General features: G+C 44.8%; 2 protein-coding genes across 5 annotated transcripts; both read right to left on the bottom strand.

Moving 5' to 3' along the window:
• Positions 1 to 3,544: 3,544 nt before the first annotated feature.
• LOC147192050 (dynein axonemal intermediate chain 2-like) lies at positions 3,545 to 12,763 on the bottom strand. Of its 4 annotated transcripts, XM_086135605.1 has the most exons (13): positions 12,522 to 12,653; positions 9,545 to 9,627; positions 8,379 to 8,540; positions 8,173 to 8,294; positions 7,932 to 8,074; positions 7,739 to 7,852; positions 7,444 to 7,583; positions 7,253 to 7,375; positions 6,945 to 7,168; positions 6,572 to 6,707; positions 6,344 to 6,490; positions 4,950 to 5,180; positions 3,547 to 4,735 (listed from the first exon to the last, which is right to left on the bottom strand). In XM_086135605.1, exons 2-13 carry the CDS (start codon positions 9,614 to 9,616, stop codon positions 4,496 to 4,498), a joined length of 1,854 nt encoding a protein of 617 aa, XP_085991731.1. In that variant the 5' UTR covers positions 9,617 to 9,627; positions 12,522 to 12,653; the 3' UTR covers positions 3,547 to 4,495. The 4 variants fall into 4 exon arrangements, with proteins under 4 accessions (XP_085991728.1, XP_085991731.1, XP_085991729.1 ...); XM_086135603.1 differs by lacking the exon at positions 9,545 to 9,627 and having other exon boundaries at positions 12,522 to 12,763; XM_086135602.1 differs by lacking the exon at positions 9,545 to 9,627 and having other exon boundaries at positions 3,545 to 4,735; positions 8,173 to 8,540; positions 12,522 to 12,763.
• Positions 12,764 to 14,131: 1,368 nt separating this feature from the next.
• On the bottom strand, positions 14,132 to 16,590 carry LOC147192051 (neoverrucotoxin subunit beta-like). Its single transcript, XM_086135118.1, has 3 exons — positions 16,503 to 16,590; positions 14,963 to 16,432; positions 14,132 to 14,667 (listed from the first exon to the last, which is right to left on the bottom strand). Exons 1-3 carry the CDS (start codon positions 16,588 to 16,590, stop codon positions 14,132 to 14,134), a joined length of 2,094 nt encoding a protein of 697 aa, XP_085991244.1.
• Positions 16,591 to 18,264: the final 1,674 nt, after the last annotated feature.

The following is an 18,264-nucleotide window of genomic DNA, read 5'->3' on the forward strand; positions in this document are numbered from 1 at the left end:
CCTAACTCGAGCAAGTGCAAGGAAATAGTTTGAACCTATCTTCAACTGTTCTATCTGCAACGCCGTGGAGAATTTTGAGATGAAAAACTCTTGTTAGCGTGACCCACGAGCCGACATCTTTCTCCTCTCCCCCCGTTCGCTTGCTGCCAGAGGACATTAGGGAGACACCAAGCATGTCTCTTAAATCGATACCCTCGTGATCACATTCTCTCCTCTCATTCATCAGCCGTCTTCGCGTGTCAGTCCAAGTCGACGGAGCCGCTCCCCTCGTCTGCACACCGGAGCCCGCCAGTGAGGTCGCAACCTGGCTGAGCTTCACCGTGACTGGCAGGCGGAGTGGAGCTGCTCGGCTTCTCTTGGCAGGGGCAGAATACATCCGAAAAAGCTTTGACAGAAGCCATCTGGCTCTTGCCGCAGCTGCCTAACATCAGCGGCATTTATATGTCCATTCCGTGGACACTATGACTATGTGATGGCTTTTTAAAAATCCACCAAGTCAGTCAAGTGAACTGCTTCACCATCATAAAGTCATAATTTGGGGAAGCGTTGTGATTATAGTGACGACTGAGTAACAGTGTCGGGAGCTGCTTAGTCTTTTATTTCAACCCTGTCTCATCATTATTTTTACTATTGTTACAGTTACACTCAAATATGTACTACTAATTATTTTGAAGTCGATGTGCAGTCTACTTAAAAAATGCATCTGGAGCCAGATGTTTTTTTTTTGGTGTGCGTAACCACTTGAAAAAATTAAACACACTCTATTTTCCAGTGTATGTTTGAGTTCACTTGTGCATTTGGTAATTTTTTCTCTCTTAGAAAACCACACAACACATATACGTATACACACACACACACACACACACACACACACACACACACGATCCTTCCATTGATTTGTCTTGATGAAGTCTTGAGTTGATTTCGCACTGTTGGAGGGAAAAAGGATCACTAACTTTTCTCAGTAATTGCACTAAGGTCTGCCAGACACGCTGGTGCACATCCGTCACTCATTCACTGGCCTCAGCGGATGTCCCAAAGCAAAAGAGCAAGGCCCTCCATCCCTGCTTTTATTGCTGGTATAAAAATGTCACCACTAATCCCGCAAACCTTTAAATCATGGCGATTTTTTTTGAGGACGGTGCTGTACAGAAACATTGACAGGAGAAAAGTATTGCAGCCCCCTTTCAAACACGCGCTCACACGCACGAACACCGGCTCCAGAAGCTCAAACGGAAAGAAATCAAGCATAAATACTTTGACAGTGTAATGACTGGGTGCAAATTCAGTTCCTTCAACTGCCATAAAAGTCTTGAATTTCCGATAACCCTGAAGTAGACACGGAGAACAAGGCGGACAGGCAACCGTACTGTTTGTGCCTCTAAATTCGAAACCAGTTACTCCGTCAAAACATTCTCAATTCATAAAACTGTAGTTGCAGCGATAACCCATCGCCTTGGTTTCATCGTAAATTGGCCAACACGCTAACGTGTACAGACGTATGTGTGTGTGGGGGGGGGGGGGGGGGGGCTCCCCTTAATCACCTATGGGACACTTTATTAGGTACTCCCGCACAAACTAATGAGGTCCGTTACGTGAGCAGAAGTGACACTGGCAGAGAGGTATTAATCTCGCGATATATTACCGACAATTAAACACGCGCATTGTTGTAGAACTCTCTGAGACAGTTATTTAAAAAAATTCCATTCATTCCTGTGCATAAGTGAATTAGATTAAAAAAATAGGAAAAGAAAAGACAGTGGTGCCTTAAGATATGAGTGAACTGCTGGTAAAAACTTACAAAATAAAAGTACTGCATCTTGGCAGTGAACTCAGTTCACTCCGATTTCAAGTTTACTGTCAAGCTAAACATAAATAGACATACTTATTATTCAAAATAACCTCCTAACTTTGCCTTTAAGTCCACTAACCTTATCTCAACACATAATAGGAAAGGTCATAGACGGATTTACGAAGAGCATCAATGTTTCAGCAATGCATATTTGACACAAACGGTGGAGCAACACATGTTAACAGTTAATAGAACAGTATTCAATGGCATATATCCTTTATCCTCTGTGAAGAATGTTTACATTTATTCCAATACTGAAGAGCATAGCCCGTTTCCATGTGCAGTCTATCCGTATGTCTAAAATGGGGAGGGGCAGCTTTACATTCTTTGTCATAACCATATGTTTTTATGAAATACAATATTATAGCATAGGAAATGGTCCGTTTTGCATATTTTCCATAGATCCCATCCATTAAGTAATCAAAATGCTTGACTTTTTCCACATTTTTGTATTACCTTCTAATTCCACATACACACAGAAATCAATGAATGAAAATGTGAAAATAATAATAATAATTATAATAATAATTCCTCCACACAACATCATTCCTATCCCCCAACAGAATATTTCAAATTTGCAGAACTAAGTAAGTTATTATTCCCACTGAGTATTAATGATATCCGCAACATTTAGTGTGTATGTGGCTGCGTCGGTGTTAGAGAGGATTTATAAGAATATGAGGGAACTGGGGTGGGGATCATCTGGCGTTTCCATTTTCATTTAATTGGATTATCACAACTCTTTTTCAGCTGTGTAAAGAATTGCCTCAGTTTGCACCAACTCTCTGTGGAGACGAGAACGCAGCCGTAGGATGATGCTCTGTCGTTCCTTTCTCCCTCTTTTCCGTCATGCTCACCACTTCCGTCCAACTTCCAGTTTTCCATCTTCATCCACTTTTCGAAATGAATCTCACTCACAAGCATGTGGCTGTTGCGCACTGGAGCAGCAGAAATGAGGCCACAAATCTGCACTAACAATCAACGCTGAGATGCAATAAAGACGTCAATGAGCAGAATCCAACTCGACGCACATGAAATGGAAGTGGAGGGAGAAAAAAAAAGCACCCCGCATCCCTATTTAAATCAGAGGATATTTCTTAAATATTGACTACTGTGTAGCCTCAATAGACAACCTCATTGATTTGTGTGGTATGGATGTGAACCGAGAAGCCCCTTCTGTTGCAATTTTCTTAATTAGTGGCCAAATCTAAGTGAGTGACAGGCCAGGGCAGTTAAGGGAATTGCCAGCTCGATAAGGACGCATTTGCAACGCTCAAATCCGCTGGGACAGATCTTTGGAAAGTGTCTCCTCAAGTTATTTGCTTTCCAAGCCATATGAGAAATATTCTTGTTTCTAATCATTTATTCCTTCTTGATGTCGTGCTCGGAGCTATACTGCAAATTGCTTGATCTTCCCGGCAAGTACGTAAAAAGCGCAATCAGATGGACAATTGTCTCACACGTCTTGGTGTGATCTTCGTCTAATGAGGCTGGAAACAGCTGCTCTCGCATGCTTTTGTGAATAATAGATGCGATGGTGGGGGGGGGCCACCTTTTACAGCAGTCATCGTGAGGTTTCCTCAGCATCACATTGCAGCAGATGATGGGAAGAAAGAAGAAGGAGAAAAAAAAGGCAAACCAGATACTGGGACCAATCAAAATACAACGTGATCCAAGTCCACCAAATCAAAAATCAAGAGTAACACTAAAAACGAAATCATTCTCCAGCTCACCACCCAGGCCAAGGCTATATGATGTGTGCCGGCAACAGAAACAATGAACTGATGCAGACCAACAAGACAACAAGGAACACCTGGACAAGACACGAGCGGCTGTCCGATTACTTGCCCATTTATTCAGAGAGGCTATCAATACATTTTGAAAATATTTGTCGTCCATACTTGGAAACAGACAATTATTATGAGGACATTCTTGGCCTGGAACATACTTTGTGTGCATGGTGCATCAGAACTACTAGCCAAACATGCTAACCACCAGGCCAATGTGCAGTCTTTTTACAATATTCGTTTTCTTTCGGCCCTAAATGATTCATCATATGTGAAATCAATCATAATGCAGTGCATACTTTTTTTTGTTTAAACTAAAGCGCCATCTGCTGGAAGCAGTTGGAACATGGCCAACATGGTGGTTGTTTTTTTTACGCGTGGGCCCAATGAATGACTGCATGGTGACTTATTCAAAAGTGTACCCCAATTCTAACACAAAGTCTCCTGGCATACACACAACCCAAATAAGGACAAAACTATAGAGGTATCTGTGGCGCTTGAGCACAGGAGTTTGCCCACCCTGTCCAAGTTGTACAAGGTTATAAAGAACAATCCCACAAGTAGAATGTCATTGAGTAGAGTCAAGGCTGAACTGTCAAAAAAAAAAAATATGTTAGACAAACAGTACTGATGACGTAGCTTCTGCAATCAGCAGCACTAGCTCTCACAAGAACATGGAAAAATTTACTTTTCTATTGTGCTTTCTTCTCTGACTCAGATGCCAGAGAACGTGTTTGACGCAAATGGATGAGGAAATTGCCCAGGTGAGATGATTTGTGCCTCTGATGCCGCCTGTAATAGTAGGATGTTTTGTTTTTTTTCTGAGCCCATTACAAGAAAAGGTTCTGCTGCCTTGTCACTGCATGGCAGACACACAACTCCTGCAATCGTACAGTAACGATGCATGTTCAAAATTGCGGGTACTGCAATGATGGAAAGTGACTGCTGGCTGATTGATATGTGTGGTCAAACACGAAAGAAAAAATATGGATGGTGACGCTACGTCCCATTGGTTAGACTGATTTAGGACAAACTGCGCTTCCCACCCAGCCGAGCTCTTCTGGTCCACTCTTGTTGTCCGCCTCCTGTCTACGAGCTAATCTAAGATAAGGGGACAGACGAAAAAAACCATACATATAAATGAAAGTGAGAATAGATGGTTTAAGATTAGATTTTAATAAGATCCTCGGTGTCGCATTATAAGAAGAGGAGAAAGCACCAACATTGCTCTTGGATGTGTTGGTAAAGTGTTATTTTGTGAATAAATCCACAATATGGCTTACGATGAATTGATGGCCATCAGTCCTTACCTGCTTTTTTTCTTCCTCCTTTTCCTTCCTCCTCCTCTTCTCTGCTTCCACCATGCTGAAGAAGTCTTGTTCAGCTCTGGCGATCAGTTGCTCGGGAGACTCCTCTCGCTCGGCCGCGACTCGTCCCGCCTCGTCCTCTCGGCTCTGCTCAGAGCGACTCCTTTCCTTCAGCCGCAGCTCCTTCTGACGAGCCTCCAGGATCTTCTCGCGCTTCGCCTCGCGCTCCAACATCTGCACGTGCACACAATTGACACAAGGAAGCTCCTTAAGTTTCTGGAATCTCAACCGGGAAGGGCACCGGACAATTGTGGTGATACGTGTGGATCGCCAATCGTGGATGGTTTGAACATGGAGCGTGTGAGCAACCATATACATTAAATAAAGCTTCCAAATCTAGTGGAGACTTTTGCTCTGTATTCTAGATCAGCGGTCTCCAACCCCCCTATGGACCGGTTTAATGTGAGACAATATTTTCAGGGACCGGCTTTTAATGTGACAGAAAAATACAACAAAATAATATGATGTGAACTGCATGAAAACTGTGGTATTTTCGAAACATAATAATAAACACGAATCATGACACAAGGAATGTCCTAGCTGGCCGCAAGGCTCTGTGGTTGCTATGGTAATGTTTAAACGTGACTTCAAAATAAGATAGACCGCAAATACAAAGTGCATGAAAAATACGACTCACCATCGCCGCATATGATGCGGAGTGGGCTTGGTGTGTGGGAATCTCCCGTTGCGATAAATCCGTATTTTAAGTCAGACTCCTGATACTGTCTATTAAATGTAGCCTTCTTTTGCTTGAAAGTCGTAGGCTCCTCTTCTGTCTCCTGGCTGGGCCTTTTCCCATTCCCAAAGAAACTTTCCAAAGACGTTTGTTTTGTTTTTTTACTCATTTTGCTAGCTCCTGGGTTTCATTTTAGTGCTAACCTATCGCGTGACCGAGAAGTGCATCAAGAGTGGCGTACTGTAGACGGATGTAAAAGAGATTCCGGTCATTTTTCAAAATAAAACATCTTGCAGATTTTAAATATATAAAACGGAAGTCATGTAAGTTTTTTATTCTTTCTGTGTGGCCGGGTACCAAATGTCCCACGGACCAGTACCGGTCCGCGGCCCGGTGGTTGGGGACCCCTGTTCTCATTCACGACTACAATCTGAGTCTCTGCTGAACTCAGCCAAATTAGTTTGTTGCTAATTGAAGTGGAGGAAGTCAGCATGTGTGTTTAACTCAAAGATCACCAACATAGTGCCCGCAGAGCAACAGGTAGCTTCTCGATTCTTATTCCATAAAATACAACCTTCATCAGAACACCGTGTTTAAACTTGTCAGGGTACTCCCGACGACGTATTATTGCAAAGAAAATGTTTGACTTTGAGGGTCTCACCTCGGCCATAAGACTCTTTTCATTCTTCTGGAGGTTGGACAGTCCCGAGCAGACCTCCAGTATTGTAGCCGCACCCTGCTGAGATCCGCAAGCCAACAGGCGACCGTTCTCGTGCAGCCGCAGGCTAAACAGAGCTTCATCACAGACCTGAAAAAACAACACTTGGTTTGAGCCGCTCACAGGAAAATGCTGTTTGGCTTGAGGCGCACGCAGAAGGGATGACTTTACCTTTACACTCAGCGTGGGGTCGTTCTGCTTAAACAAGACGTCCCAGATGTCCAGCACGCCATCCATCTTCACGGTGAAAAAGACGGAGGGTCTAATCGGACTCCAGCAGGCATCTGTCAGGCATGACATCTGGTATCTGATCAAAGTCAAATTATATCGACATGGGACATGGCCAAGAAAAAAAAAAAAGAAAAAGCAGTGAGCATACGTAATAATGGCACAATCTTGTACAACAAGAATACACACAGAAGAGGCAAAAATGCGGCTAAAATGTAAGAGATGTGTTCTTGGAAATGTGGTTGAGTTGTTTTCAAACAATCTTGTCAGAATTACAATCCACATCCTTGTTGGAGGAAATAAACCGGGAGCCTACTTAGTCCACATGATGGATGTGTCCTTTATGTCCTCGGACCAAATTCGAGCCCTCCAGTCACCCACAGTGAGGAAGTTTTTGGGGAAGAAGGGATTTCTTTGCAGGGCATAGACAGGTCCATGGTGACATTCGTAGGTACCCACGATCTTCTCGGCCGGAGACTTTGCCTTCCTGTTACAGGACACAACAACACCCTGCTCGGTCCCCACCATGAACTTGGTTGGCTGGAGAGACAAGAGGACATTTTAAGGGACGGACTGAGAGACGCTTACTTTCATTCAGCGTTGAATAGCTGGAACAAAACACACCATGGTGGCTTCAAACTCCAGCGAGATAGCTCCCAAAGCCCGGTCCAGGTTCCCTTCCCGACCCAGGTCCAAAATTAACTGCTCCGTGGGCTCGCTCAGCCGACGGACGTCCCACCACAGAACCTGGCACCAAACGCAGCGTTCAGATTCGTCAAACAGCAGCCCCTCAAGGTCGATTTAAATTAACAGACTTGTCCATCGGTGGATGCAGAGAAGGCTTCTGTCCCGGTCTTGGATTGTAACCAAATGGTTTTGTAGACCGGATCCCTGTGACTCTGCTCCAGAGAGGAAACATCCATGGACTGACCGCTTTTACGGGTGTCCCAGAACACTAAAACACACCAAGACTTATTGAACATAAACACAAGAAGTCCGATGGACCGTTGCATGGACAGCTTAATTTATCCTGGTCTGCCGGACTGTGCTAACTTCTCAATAATTATGCGACACGTGAGAAGTATTGATCCATCTTTGACACAAACCCACCAATCTGGCCATTGTAGCTCCCGCCGACGAGAGTGTGCGAGTCTTTTGGGTTGTAGTCCAAACAGACAAGAGGAGACGCCGGCTTCAGAGTTAACTCAGGTTTGTTGGGATTCTCTGGAAAAGAGAGAAATATCCAATCGGGACTGTGTCATATTTTGGCCCCTTGGCCTGTCTTTGTGTTTGTCGCGCTTACCAAGGTCCCAGATGTATGCATCGGGGCTCATGTCTGCGGAAGCTTTCTGGAAGTCCAGGCATGAGTAGGCAGCGGCCAGTTTCCTGCCTCCGTCGGGGTGCCAGGATAGAGAGCTAACGGTTCGCTTCACCCGGTTTGGATCTCTATTGAAACAATCCAAAGTGTGACATCGACAAGTGGAAGTTTGACATCTCAAAATCGGTACAGGAGCTCCTGCAGGATAGGTTTTGTCATCAGATACCGGAAAACATAGATAGTATTAGCCAATGGCGGATCCTGAATTTCGTCCAGTAGATCTTCATCCTCAAAGTACTTCTGGTAGATGTCAACGGCGGTGTTCTGTTCAACGCAGTGCTCTATAACCTGGATCCCAGACAGATGACATAATAGAGTGCAGGATGATTTCAGGGTTAAATCGAGGCAGTGTGGGACAACAGAGGGTCTTACGGTGCCGAGTTGCGCGATGCTGTTCAAGTAACTCTCATCCTTCTCAACCTTCTTCCTGAAACGAATGGTTTGCTCCACCTCTTGGGGGTTAATGTCTTTAGGCCAGCCCCCTTCCACGTGGTTTATTCCACGGCTTTCTGAGTCAAACCTCTCTGTGTTTATCTGGAAACATAATTAAACCGGTGTCAACACAAACGTGGGTCATGCTCAATGACATTTGAACAATGATTTAAAAATGAATAAATACAATTTTTTTTAGAAAATCAAGAGAGTGGGCGGTAGTGAGTCTGCATTAATGGTATTGTTATTTCATTCTAATTAGAACATGATCTAAAATTTAACTCATTTCAATTTTGACAAAAATAAGTTAATCATTATACCCATTAAAGATATGATGCCCAAGATGGCCGCTTGTGCGCCAGTGTGTTCGACGACGCTCCTGCCATTTCGGGTTTTTTTACTTTTCACAATGCTTGTTACCTCCCTGACAGCGTCTCGGTTGGTTTATGATCGCCGATCGTTGTTATTGATTCAACAACACGTCGGAGATTCGGCCGCGTTTTGGCAAAACGGTGGTGAAAAGACGCTACCTCCGTTCTTGGCTAACCTGCCGGCTAATCTCTTCCGCGTTCGCTCGCCCCCTTCACAGAAGCGCCGCCGCCGCCGCCGCCGCCGCGGCAAACGTAGCGGTCAGCTCGTGAAGCTAAAACGGGATCTGAGACACACTTCGATCGCTCCGGCGTGGTGTGCCCTCGACCCCGTCGCCTCGTGCTTGCTAACAGTCGTTGGCTCTCCCATCGCGCCACGGCATTTCTACCCCCCACGCCTTTCTCGGGGAGGAATCCAGCGAAAGCTTTTGAGGGAATTCCCCGGGCTCGGCGATCGGAAGAGGCAATCCCTCCCGTTGCTACTCCCACAAGGATCGCGTTGTTAAACGCCCGGTCGCTGACGAACAAGACCCATATTCTGAGGGAGTATTTCCTTTCTAATGACTTGGATTTCCTGTGTCTGACGGAGACTTGGGCAGGTACTGGTGAGTACAACGCTTTGCTTGAATTGTTGCCACCTGACTGTGGTTTCCTCGATACCCCGAGGACATCAGGCCGTGGTGGAGGAACGGTGAGCATCTTTAAGAACAATTTTAAATGTAAAAGGTGCACATTCACCACATCGGCCACCAGCTTTGAAGCAACCTTCTTTGAAGTCGGTCGTGTTTTCCCGGTGCTCTGTGCTGTCATTTACCGTCCTCCTAAATACAACAAAGACTTTTTAAGCGACTTTTCAACCTTTCTTGCAGAAATCAGGCTGAGATATGATCATATCCTCCTAATGGGGGATTTTAATATCCATGTGTGCTGTCCGGAAAAAACGCTAGCAAAGGACTTCTTAAGCCTTATCGACTCTTTTAATTTCGTGCAGTATGTGACCAGCCCGACACATGAACAAGGACATATTTTAGACCTTGTCCTTGCTTATGGTCTACCGGTGTCAAATCTGGAAGTCCTTGAAAATGGGATTTCTGATCACATGGCAGTTTTATTTGACATAGTCTTATCGCATGCTGCTGTGAAATCTGCCGCTCCTAGTTTTAAATGCCGAATTTTTAACCCTCGCACTGCTAGTCGTTTCTCTAATGCCTTTAATAACCTTTGCGTACCCTCGTCTAACACAGAGGAACTCACCTCTTGGTTCAACTCATCATGCCGTGCCATCCTGGATTTGGTGGCTCCTTCAAAAACTGTGCTCCCAAAACCTAAACCCGAGCCATGGTTTAACGACATTACCCGCGCAGCTAGGCAGGGGTGTCGCAAAGCCGAACGCAAGTGGAAAAATGACAAATTGCATGTCTCTTATCAAATTTGGAAAGACTGCTGGCGTAACTACCAGCTCACAGTGAAAGAGGCCAAAAAAGCATATCTGTCGGACCTTATTCAAGCTAACCGTCACAACCCACGCGCACTATTTAAAACGATAGATTCTGTACTCAAACCCCCTCTGCCTACTTGCTCGGATTCTTCACCCGAGATGTGCAACAGATTCCTTCAGTTTTTCATTGATAAGGTCTCTACAGCTAGGACTCCAGTCTCAAATACCGCATCTGACCCCTCTGTCCATGTTCCATGTTCAGCTGTGCTAAATTCTTTTGAAACTGTGTCCTTGGCGCTTTTGGAGGATGTAGTTCGCCAGACGAAGCCATCTGGCTCCCCTTGCGACTCTCTTCCCCCGCACTTCTTTCAGGAGGTTCTCCCGAGTGTTGGCGCATCAGTCTTGGATATCATCAACAGCAGCCTCTCTTCTGGTGTAGTTCCCCAACAGTTTAAACATGCTGTGGTCCAACCCTTGATCAAGAAACCTGGTCTTGATCCAGATGTGCTGTCAAGTTTCAGGCCCATTTCCAAACTGCCTTTCATTTCCAAAATTCTGGAAAAAGTGGTGCACATGCAGTTGAAATTTTTCTTGGATGAACATAACATCTTGGAGGTCTTCCAGTCAGGTTTCAAGACGATGCATAGCACGGAGTCAGCCCTGTTACGCGTTTCTAATGACATCCTCCTGGCAAATGACTCTGGAGACCACGTGTGTCTAGTTTTATTGGACTTAACTGCAGCATTTGATACAGTGGATCACAGTATTCTGCTGACTCGTTTGCAGCACTTGGTGGGCATTGGTGGCAGTGCTCTTGAGTGGTTTAGGTCCTATTTAGCTGACAGAACCTTCTGTGTCAGCCTTGGCTGCTCTGAGTCACGCACTGCTCCCCTGTCATGTGGTGTTCCACAGGGCTCAATTCTGGGGCATCTGCTGTTCTCTCTGTATCTGCTCCCATTGGGTTCCATCTTAAGGAAACATGGTATTCCCTTCCACTGCTATGCAGATGACTGCCAGATCTATGTCCCACTGAGCAAGAAAGACGCCTTCTCATTAAGGCCACTCCTATCCTGTCTGGAAGAAATCAAAACCTGGATGGCACAAAATTTCTTGAGATTCAATGAAAAGAAGACAGAGGTGATATTGTTTGGTCCCAGTGGCCCTTGTACATTCCATCCTGTAGACTTGGGCCCCTGTCTCCTTATCTTAAGTCAACAGTCTCAAACTTGGGCCTTAAACTGGACAGTGATTTCAAACTCGATCGGCAAATTGGTGCCGTTGTTAAATCCAGCTTCTTTCACCTTAGACAGCTGGCCAAAATAAAACCTCTCCTCTCACATGAACACTTTGAGACAGTAATTCATGCCTTTGTAACATCCCGGCTCGATTACTGCAATGCCCTTTACTTTGGAGTCAGCCAGTCCTCCATTAAGCGCCTTCAGCTGGTCCAGAATGCCGCTGCTCGCCTCTTGACTGGTACTCGTAAGAGGGAGCACATAACTCCTACTCTGGCATCCCTTCACTGGCTCCCCATTCATTTTAGAGTTATTTTCAAGATCCTCTTATTTGTTTTCAAATCTCTGAATAATCTCGCGCCACCTTACCTCTCTGAGCTCATCCGCCCCTACACACCTGCCCGGCGCCTCAGGTCTGCGGACCAGACCTTATTAGAAGTACCAAGAACTAAACTGAGGCTCAGAAGGGATCGAGCCTTTTCTGTTGCTGGTCCCTCTCTCTGGAATGACCTCCCACTGAACATTCGGCAAGCCGCCTCGCTGCCCATCTTCAAAACCCTCCTCAAAACTCACTTGTATTCTTTGGCATTCGACTCAGCATGACTTAGATTTGTTCTTGGTTTTACTGTTTGGTGCTTTCTACCGCCTTTATTACCGATTTGTCTTACTGTTTATTGTGCATGTTAAATTGCTCCATGTACAGCACTTTGTATGCAGCGATGGCTGTTTGAAAGTGCTCTATAAATACTGTTGACTTGACTTGACTTGACTTGACTTAAATACTTTGCAGATATCTAATTCCTACCTAATTTTTATGATCAAAAATATTGATGTAATATCCGTGTGAGATTGTGATTTTTGTGTTTTCACAAGCTGTGGGTTGCGTACAATAAAGCGACGATACTAAAGAAAACAAAACCAAGAGAATTGCATGAGTTTCACTTTCTCAATTCAAGTACTGAAATTAAGGACTTCAATCGGGAACTGTATTTAGCACGGTAAGTACGCGTTCAAAGTAAACATGATGAAGCTGGAAGACCACCTGATGCTCGGACATGTCCTGAGAACACTGAAGCGCCTGACCGCTGCTCCCACTCGGCATGAACTGCAGCGCCAGGTCCGGGTTAGGAGGCACGTCCGCAACAAGCTCCGCCGAACGGTCAGAGAAGAGACATTGGCGGCCAAAATCCCTGCGAGGCTTCGAGTACTCATGAACAATCTCCATGGCGCTCAATCCTGCCGAAAAACACCCAGCGAAACTCAAAAAAGGGGGAGGAAAAAAAAATAGAGAAGCAATGGCGCTGTCGTCTCCTAGCAACGCCGCGAACACGGAAGTAGGTTCAGTCTCTTAGCGACGAGATTCAAGCTTGATTTAACGTTACACTCACAGCAAACCAGACGCAAATATTTCAAAGATTCTTGTTGGTGCCAATAAATGGAATGAGGAAATGATGAGAATTCTATTTTTTTCTTCTTTTGGTCAACGTTCCAGTGGCCTCTTCGAAATACAGTGGATGGCTCTCAATTAAAGAAAAAAAAATCTAATATTTTTGATGTGGAATTCCCCCCCCCCCTTAATTTCCACCCTGTTTTCAGAAAAATACTAAATATTTATCCGTTTTTTGTTTTGTTTTGTTTAGTTTTTTTTTGACTGGCCACCAGCTCTAGTCCAACTGAAATCAGATCCAGTTCGGATAGATGACGAATGGGTAATCTGACACATTGGATGCATGTAAAATGCAGGAGAAGCATTTCCGAAATGTTCTGAATTAAATTTAACTATTTGTGTGTTGGTGTTTTGCGTGAACCTCAGTGGTAACACAAGTAGCTGGAGTGTGATATGATTTGTGTTTGTTTCCGAGCCATTCTCCATTATCCACTCCCGCTCTCATTTTAATCACAGAGGAGACAGAATGATGACCAACAGATCAGAGAAAGACGTTTTTGCAGTGACAATAAAAGTTTATTCAAAGTCACAATTTTTTTGAGAGCAGATGCTATGATTATTGCAAGGCTACCGAAAGACAATCATCAAGCAAACTGTTGCCACTACACCAAAACGAACAAGCAAAAGAAAAGAAACCCCCCAAAAAAACAGGCCGATGACGTAAAAGTTGAATATTCTTGTTTTTCACCATTCACATATGTCAATACGTTCCCTTGTTACATCAATTGGGAATGGATTTTCAGTGAGATGAATTGTTTGGAGAGGCAGACCTGGTTTCGATATGTGGCTGACAACAACAGCCCAAAAAAAAAATTGGTAATATTTTCCTGAAAAATACAACAACTTTGATTCGTTCCATGAGTTTTCTCAACTTTAACAACAAACCGACATAAAGCCATAAGCAACACACTAACCAAATCGCTTTCACCCAAATCAAATAAACTGTCCATTATCTCCATTTGTCTATTGTTGAATTAGAAAGGATGTTTTACCCAAGTGCCTCAAAGTTAACATTCAAATCGTTGTGTAATTTCATCATTTGAAGAGTGTCCTCTAAGGAAATGATGTGCAAAGCTCGATCATGAGGGGAGCGATGATGTGAATTATGAAGCGGTGCCCACTGCCTTGAAAAGCTGTTTAAAATAATGGCGCAAAAGTGTTGCAGAGCTGATTACAATCACGTGGGCTTATGCGTTTTAGCCGTGCTAAAACGTCAGGGCCGCATAGCCTTGTTTGGAATAAACGGCAAAACCGGGGTAGACCTCCTCCTCAAAAGGCCTGTTGTAAGTATAGATGTGAGTCAATTTGCTTCCGGAGACACCATAGAAGGACAAAGTGCACCCGGGAGAGTCAAGATACACCCCAAATTTATCCACGCCATTCGTAGGCGCAAACCACAACCAGATTTTCATATTGCTGGTTTTTACAATGACTTGAAAATCATTGTCTGCATGCATTCCCCAAGAACTGAACATGTCGGTGAAGGGTAGGCGCCTGCCATCGCCAGACTTCCTAGGAGTTTCATTGTACGCAACCACCGCACAAATGTGGCCCCTCCACTCCACCTCCCAATAATGACGACCCGATAGCCCCTCATGGCATAGAACTTGCTGAAAATCCAGAAACCTATCCGAGTTAGCAGGATACGACCTGGTACTGCCGTATGTCACTTTGGTGTTTTCTTCTGACAGGGTGAGATTTTTGTGGACGGTACTTGGGTTCAGTTTGAGTTCCACGGCACCTGATGGAAAGACAAAAAACAAACACGTTAGGGTTAATAATTGCTTAAACAGGTTTATACTGATATTATCTGATTGGCTGAAGTAAACCAGGAAGTGTTTAAGTCGCCGAAAAAAGGTGTGGTCCCGTTCGTTCGGGAGTGGCGCAGCAGACGTTTAAAAATAAATAAATAAAAGCTGCGTTCAAACGGAGTCCATCTCTCCTTTTTGCCCATTCCCATCCATTCAAAACCTACGAACCCCTCAATTTACAGCAGCACAAAAAAAAAAAGAAAAAGAAAAAAAAAGGGAACTTACGCCAGATTAAATCGTTTCTGTCTGTGATCGTCTTCACTGGTGGGACGGATGGCACGGTGAATTTTTCACTGTGTAGCAGGCCGTTTTTGTAATGGTAGATGGAAGCTCCCTTGTATTTGTTATTAGGCATCGCGGTGATAAGGAACTTGACACTGCTGCTGCGCTTCAGAGGCTTGGCATATTTAATGAACTCTTGGGCGGTTTCTCTCATTTTGATGATGACCTCGTTTGCGAAAGATTGATATCCTTCATCCGGTCTTCCGGTCTTGGATGTGTCCAAGTAATTGGCCATGCTATCAATGAAGGGGTCGTTTACGTCCAAGTCGGTGAATACGTAGCAAAGAACATTTGTGACACCCGGAGAGAGCACCACTCGATCCAATTCTGTCGTCGTGCGCACGACGCGAGCGTTTGTATCCTTCAGTATCATGTTAACGCAGGACTCGATGACATTGATGATGCGTTCTTTATTCTCCAACCAGTTGTTAAGGTAGGTTTGCTGGAATGGAGAGTTTTGACGATTGTGAAAGATTTTTGCCAACGCGCTCTCATCTTCTATGCCATCGCGAATGGAAGGAAGCTTTTGGGCGATTGCCGATTGGAGTGAATCTTTGTAAAAAGAGCAAAGTTTTTGGAAACTGCTCAGGTTTTTGCGAATCAAGGGGAAATGTTGCGCCGCGCTGCTAAACAGGCTATCGTTACACCTCATTTTCACTTGGTTTTCATCTTCCATAGCCTGTTGAATTTCCCTCGACAGCGAGACGCTGAGGTCCTGGACCAGCACGGCAGCGTTGCTGTACAACGCCTGCAGAGGATACAGCCAGACGAACAGCGGAGCGTTATTGTCCGCATCTGCCAACAGTGTCGGAAGCTCGCAGTAGGTTTCCACTGCTTGGACGAAGGTGGCAGGGTTTTTTTCAAGGATGAGATCTCCAAAAAATGTACAGGTGAACTTGTTGGTCAGGTTTTGCTCTTCTTCGCTCATCTTTATCTGCGCGCTTCCTTCAATTTTAAACGTCGGAATCTTCTTGATCACCGCTTGCATGTTACCCTGGATATCTTGAACATCGCTGGCCTCTAACTTCTCACTGTCAAAGACAAAGACTGCATTTGCCCCGTAAAGGATACCCGTGACCAAATGCGTCGCCTTGCAGTTCTCGATCACTTGTTTTTGGGTGCTGTTTAGTGGCCCGAGGGCGGGAAGAGACAGCTCCTTAAAGGTGGTCGTCGCTTTGTACTGAAAAGTGACCCTGCTCTGATTCTTAAATTTCTTCTGACTATTCAGGTACTTGGCAGATCCTCCGACTTCAACCAAGCCACCCAAGAAACTCATATTCAGAGAAGCTTCGATATCCATCAGAGAAGACCTCGATTCAATGGTATCTGAGGCTGAAATCTTAAAGGAACTGCTTTTTTGAGACGTTTCACTGGTCTGGCTCTCCAGAACTGATTTATCCCACAGAGAGAAACCTGCAGGAACAGACACGTGATATGAGTGCAATAAATGCCAAAATAAACACCGCGCTTCAAGTTGTTCTACCTGGGATGAGTTCATCTGAGCGGGCATCATACAGCATCCCCATGGTGAAGGGCTGACCCAGAGCAGCAATTTTCATGGTGTCGGGCATGTTTGCGGATATATGGAGTAGCTGACAAGGAGTTTAAAAAAAACAACAAAAAACAACAGCAACAACAAAAAACAAAAGAGGCAGTGAAGTCACACTTCCGACAATCAGATTCAGCATGTAGTCAACGCGCAACTCGTACCACTGCTTACTGATCATCACTCACCTGGGATGAGCAACCGAGCTGTTTGATGGTCTTCTTGACGTCTAGCCAGGGAGAGCCTAGTCGGGTGTGATCGTCAGTTCGGTTCGCAGTCCTATTTATATTTGAAATCCACCGGTATTTTGCATGTTCTCTATATTTTCCCAGGTTGCATCATTTCAATAATTTGATTATTTTACTTTAAATGAACGCACGCAACCGTCAATAGCTGCAAGGAAGAAGAATAGGAGAAACGCCTCGTCCTGCAGTCTGACATTTTGGTCTGTCAGAAATGCAATCAACAAGCAGAATCTCGTTTTTCAGCTCACACGGCTGGACATGTGTGATGACCTTCCTTCGGACAAAACTCTCAACTTTCTTCTCTACAACATTGGCAACACCAGTTACAAATATATGGACAATGCATTTATCGATAGCTACAATGTAAATAAGAATTTGATCTGTGGCTACACAAGCTTTTAGCTTACAGCTTGGGCTCTGATAACCAGGAGAGGGGTTGGAGTCTCTTTCACCCCCCCCCAGCTCGGTGCCTGTACGTTGGGGTTCACACTAGTGGACGAGAGGGTTGCCTCACTGCGCCTTTGGTTTTGGTTTTTTTTTTCTTCCGAATCACCGAGCAGTAGCTCAGAGTACCCCCCGCCCCCCTTTTTTTTTGGAGTCCTTGGAGTTGGTTGGCTGCTCTGGGCACTCCCTCGTTCTACTGGGTGACTTCAATGCTAAAGGTAGCACAAATCACCTCACCCCCGCTCCACCATGGGCTTGCTTGTTCGTATGACAGAATAGCACAACTCGCCTCTGAAATCTCAGCAGTACTTTTATGCCCCGCACATCCGATTCCACATTTATCTCCAGCAGGTGCTCCTTCCACTGAGCCGAGGGGCCTTAAAATGGAGGAGCAGTGTTCTTGTCGAGTCGTGGGGAGCCTACTTCAGAAACGATCTTTCACGTGCTTGCATTCCGCTTGAGGGCTTAACGAGAAGCACGGCGTATGTGTCGTGCATCGCGCCGAATCAAGCTGGTGCTGCTGACACTGGGTAGACTGATGCGTTCATTCACGCCGCGTTCAACAGATTGGACCAGCAGCCACGGGCAATTTAGCAATATTCTCGTGTCACTTTCCGATTGCAGTCCGCCTATTACCCGCCGAAAAACATACAGTGCGTCCGAAAAACATAGAGCACCTCTAATTAATTATATTTTTTTGTCTCAACAACACACAGAAAAACAACATATAATGCTTTTATTTTCAATAGGCTAGATTACTCGAATGGTGACCTATGAGATCTTTTAAAAAAAATAAAAAATCAATCAGGCAGCTGCAGATGCTCCAAATTGCTACCACCAGAGTCCTTACAAACAAGAAGAAACTGAACCACATCACAGCTGTAATTAAATCAATACGATGGCTTCCTGTGAAGTCAAAGAATAGATTTTCAAATCTTGCTGTTGGTCTATGAGTCTCTAAAGCAGGGGTGTCAAACTCATTTCCCATTGTGGGCCACATACGGACTCGG

Source organism: Hippocampus guttulatus, chromosome 17 (assembly GCF_054856545.1).
Source record: "Hippocampus guttulatus isolate MCC_2025c chromosome 17, RoL_Hgut_1.0, whole genome shotgun sequence".
NCBI classification, from domain to species: Eukaryota; Metazoa; Chordata; class Actinopteri; order Syngnathiformes; family Syngnathidae; genus Hippocampus; species Hippocampus guttulatus.

Coding starts and splice junctions, on each gene's coding strand:
- LOC147192050 (XM_086135602.1), bottom strand. CDS start 12,704: ATGGAGATTGTTCATGAGTACTCGAAGCCTCGCAGGGATTTTGGCCGC. Junction 8,541..12,521: donor AGGACATGTCCGAGCATCAG/GTGGTCTTCCAG, acceptor TTATGTTTCCAG/ATAAACACAGAGAGGTTTGA. Junction 4,736..4,949: donor AGGAGGAAGAAAAAAAGCAG/GTAAGGACTGAT, acceptor ATCTTAGATTAG/CTCGTAGACAGGAGGCGGAC.
- LOC147192051 (XM_086135118.1), bottom strand. CDS start 16,590: ATGCCCGACACCATGAAAATTGCTGCTCTGGGTCAGCCCTTCACCATG. Junction 16,433..16,502: donor CTCAGATGAACTCATCCCAG/GTAGAACAACTT, acceptor CTGTTCCTGCAG/GTTTCTCTCTGTGGGATAAA. Junction 14,668..14,962: donor CAGAAACGATTTAATCTGGC/GTAAGTTCCCTT, acceptor TCTTTCCATCAG/GTGCCGTGGAACTCAAACTG.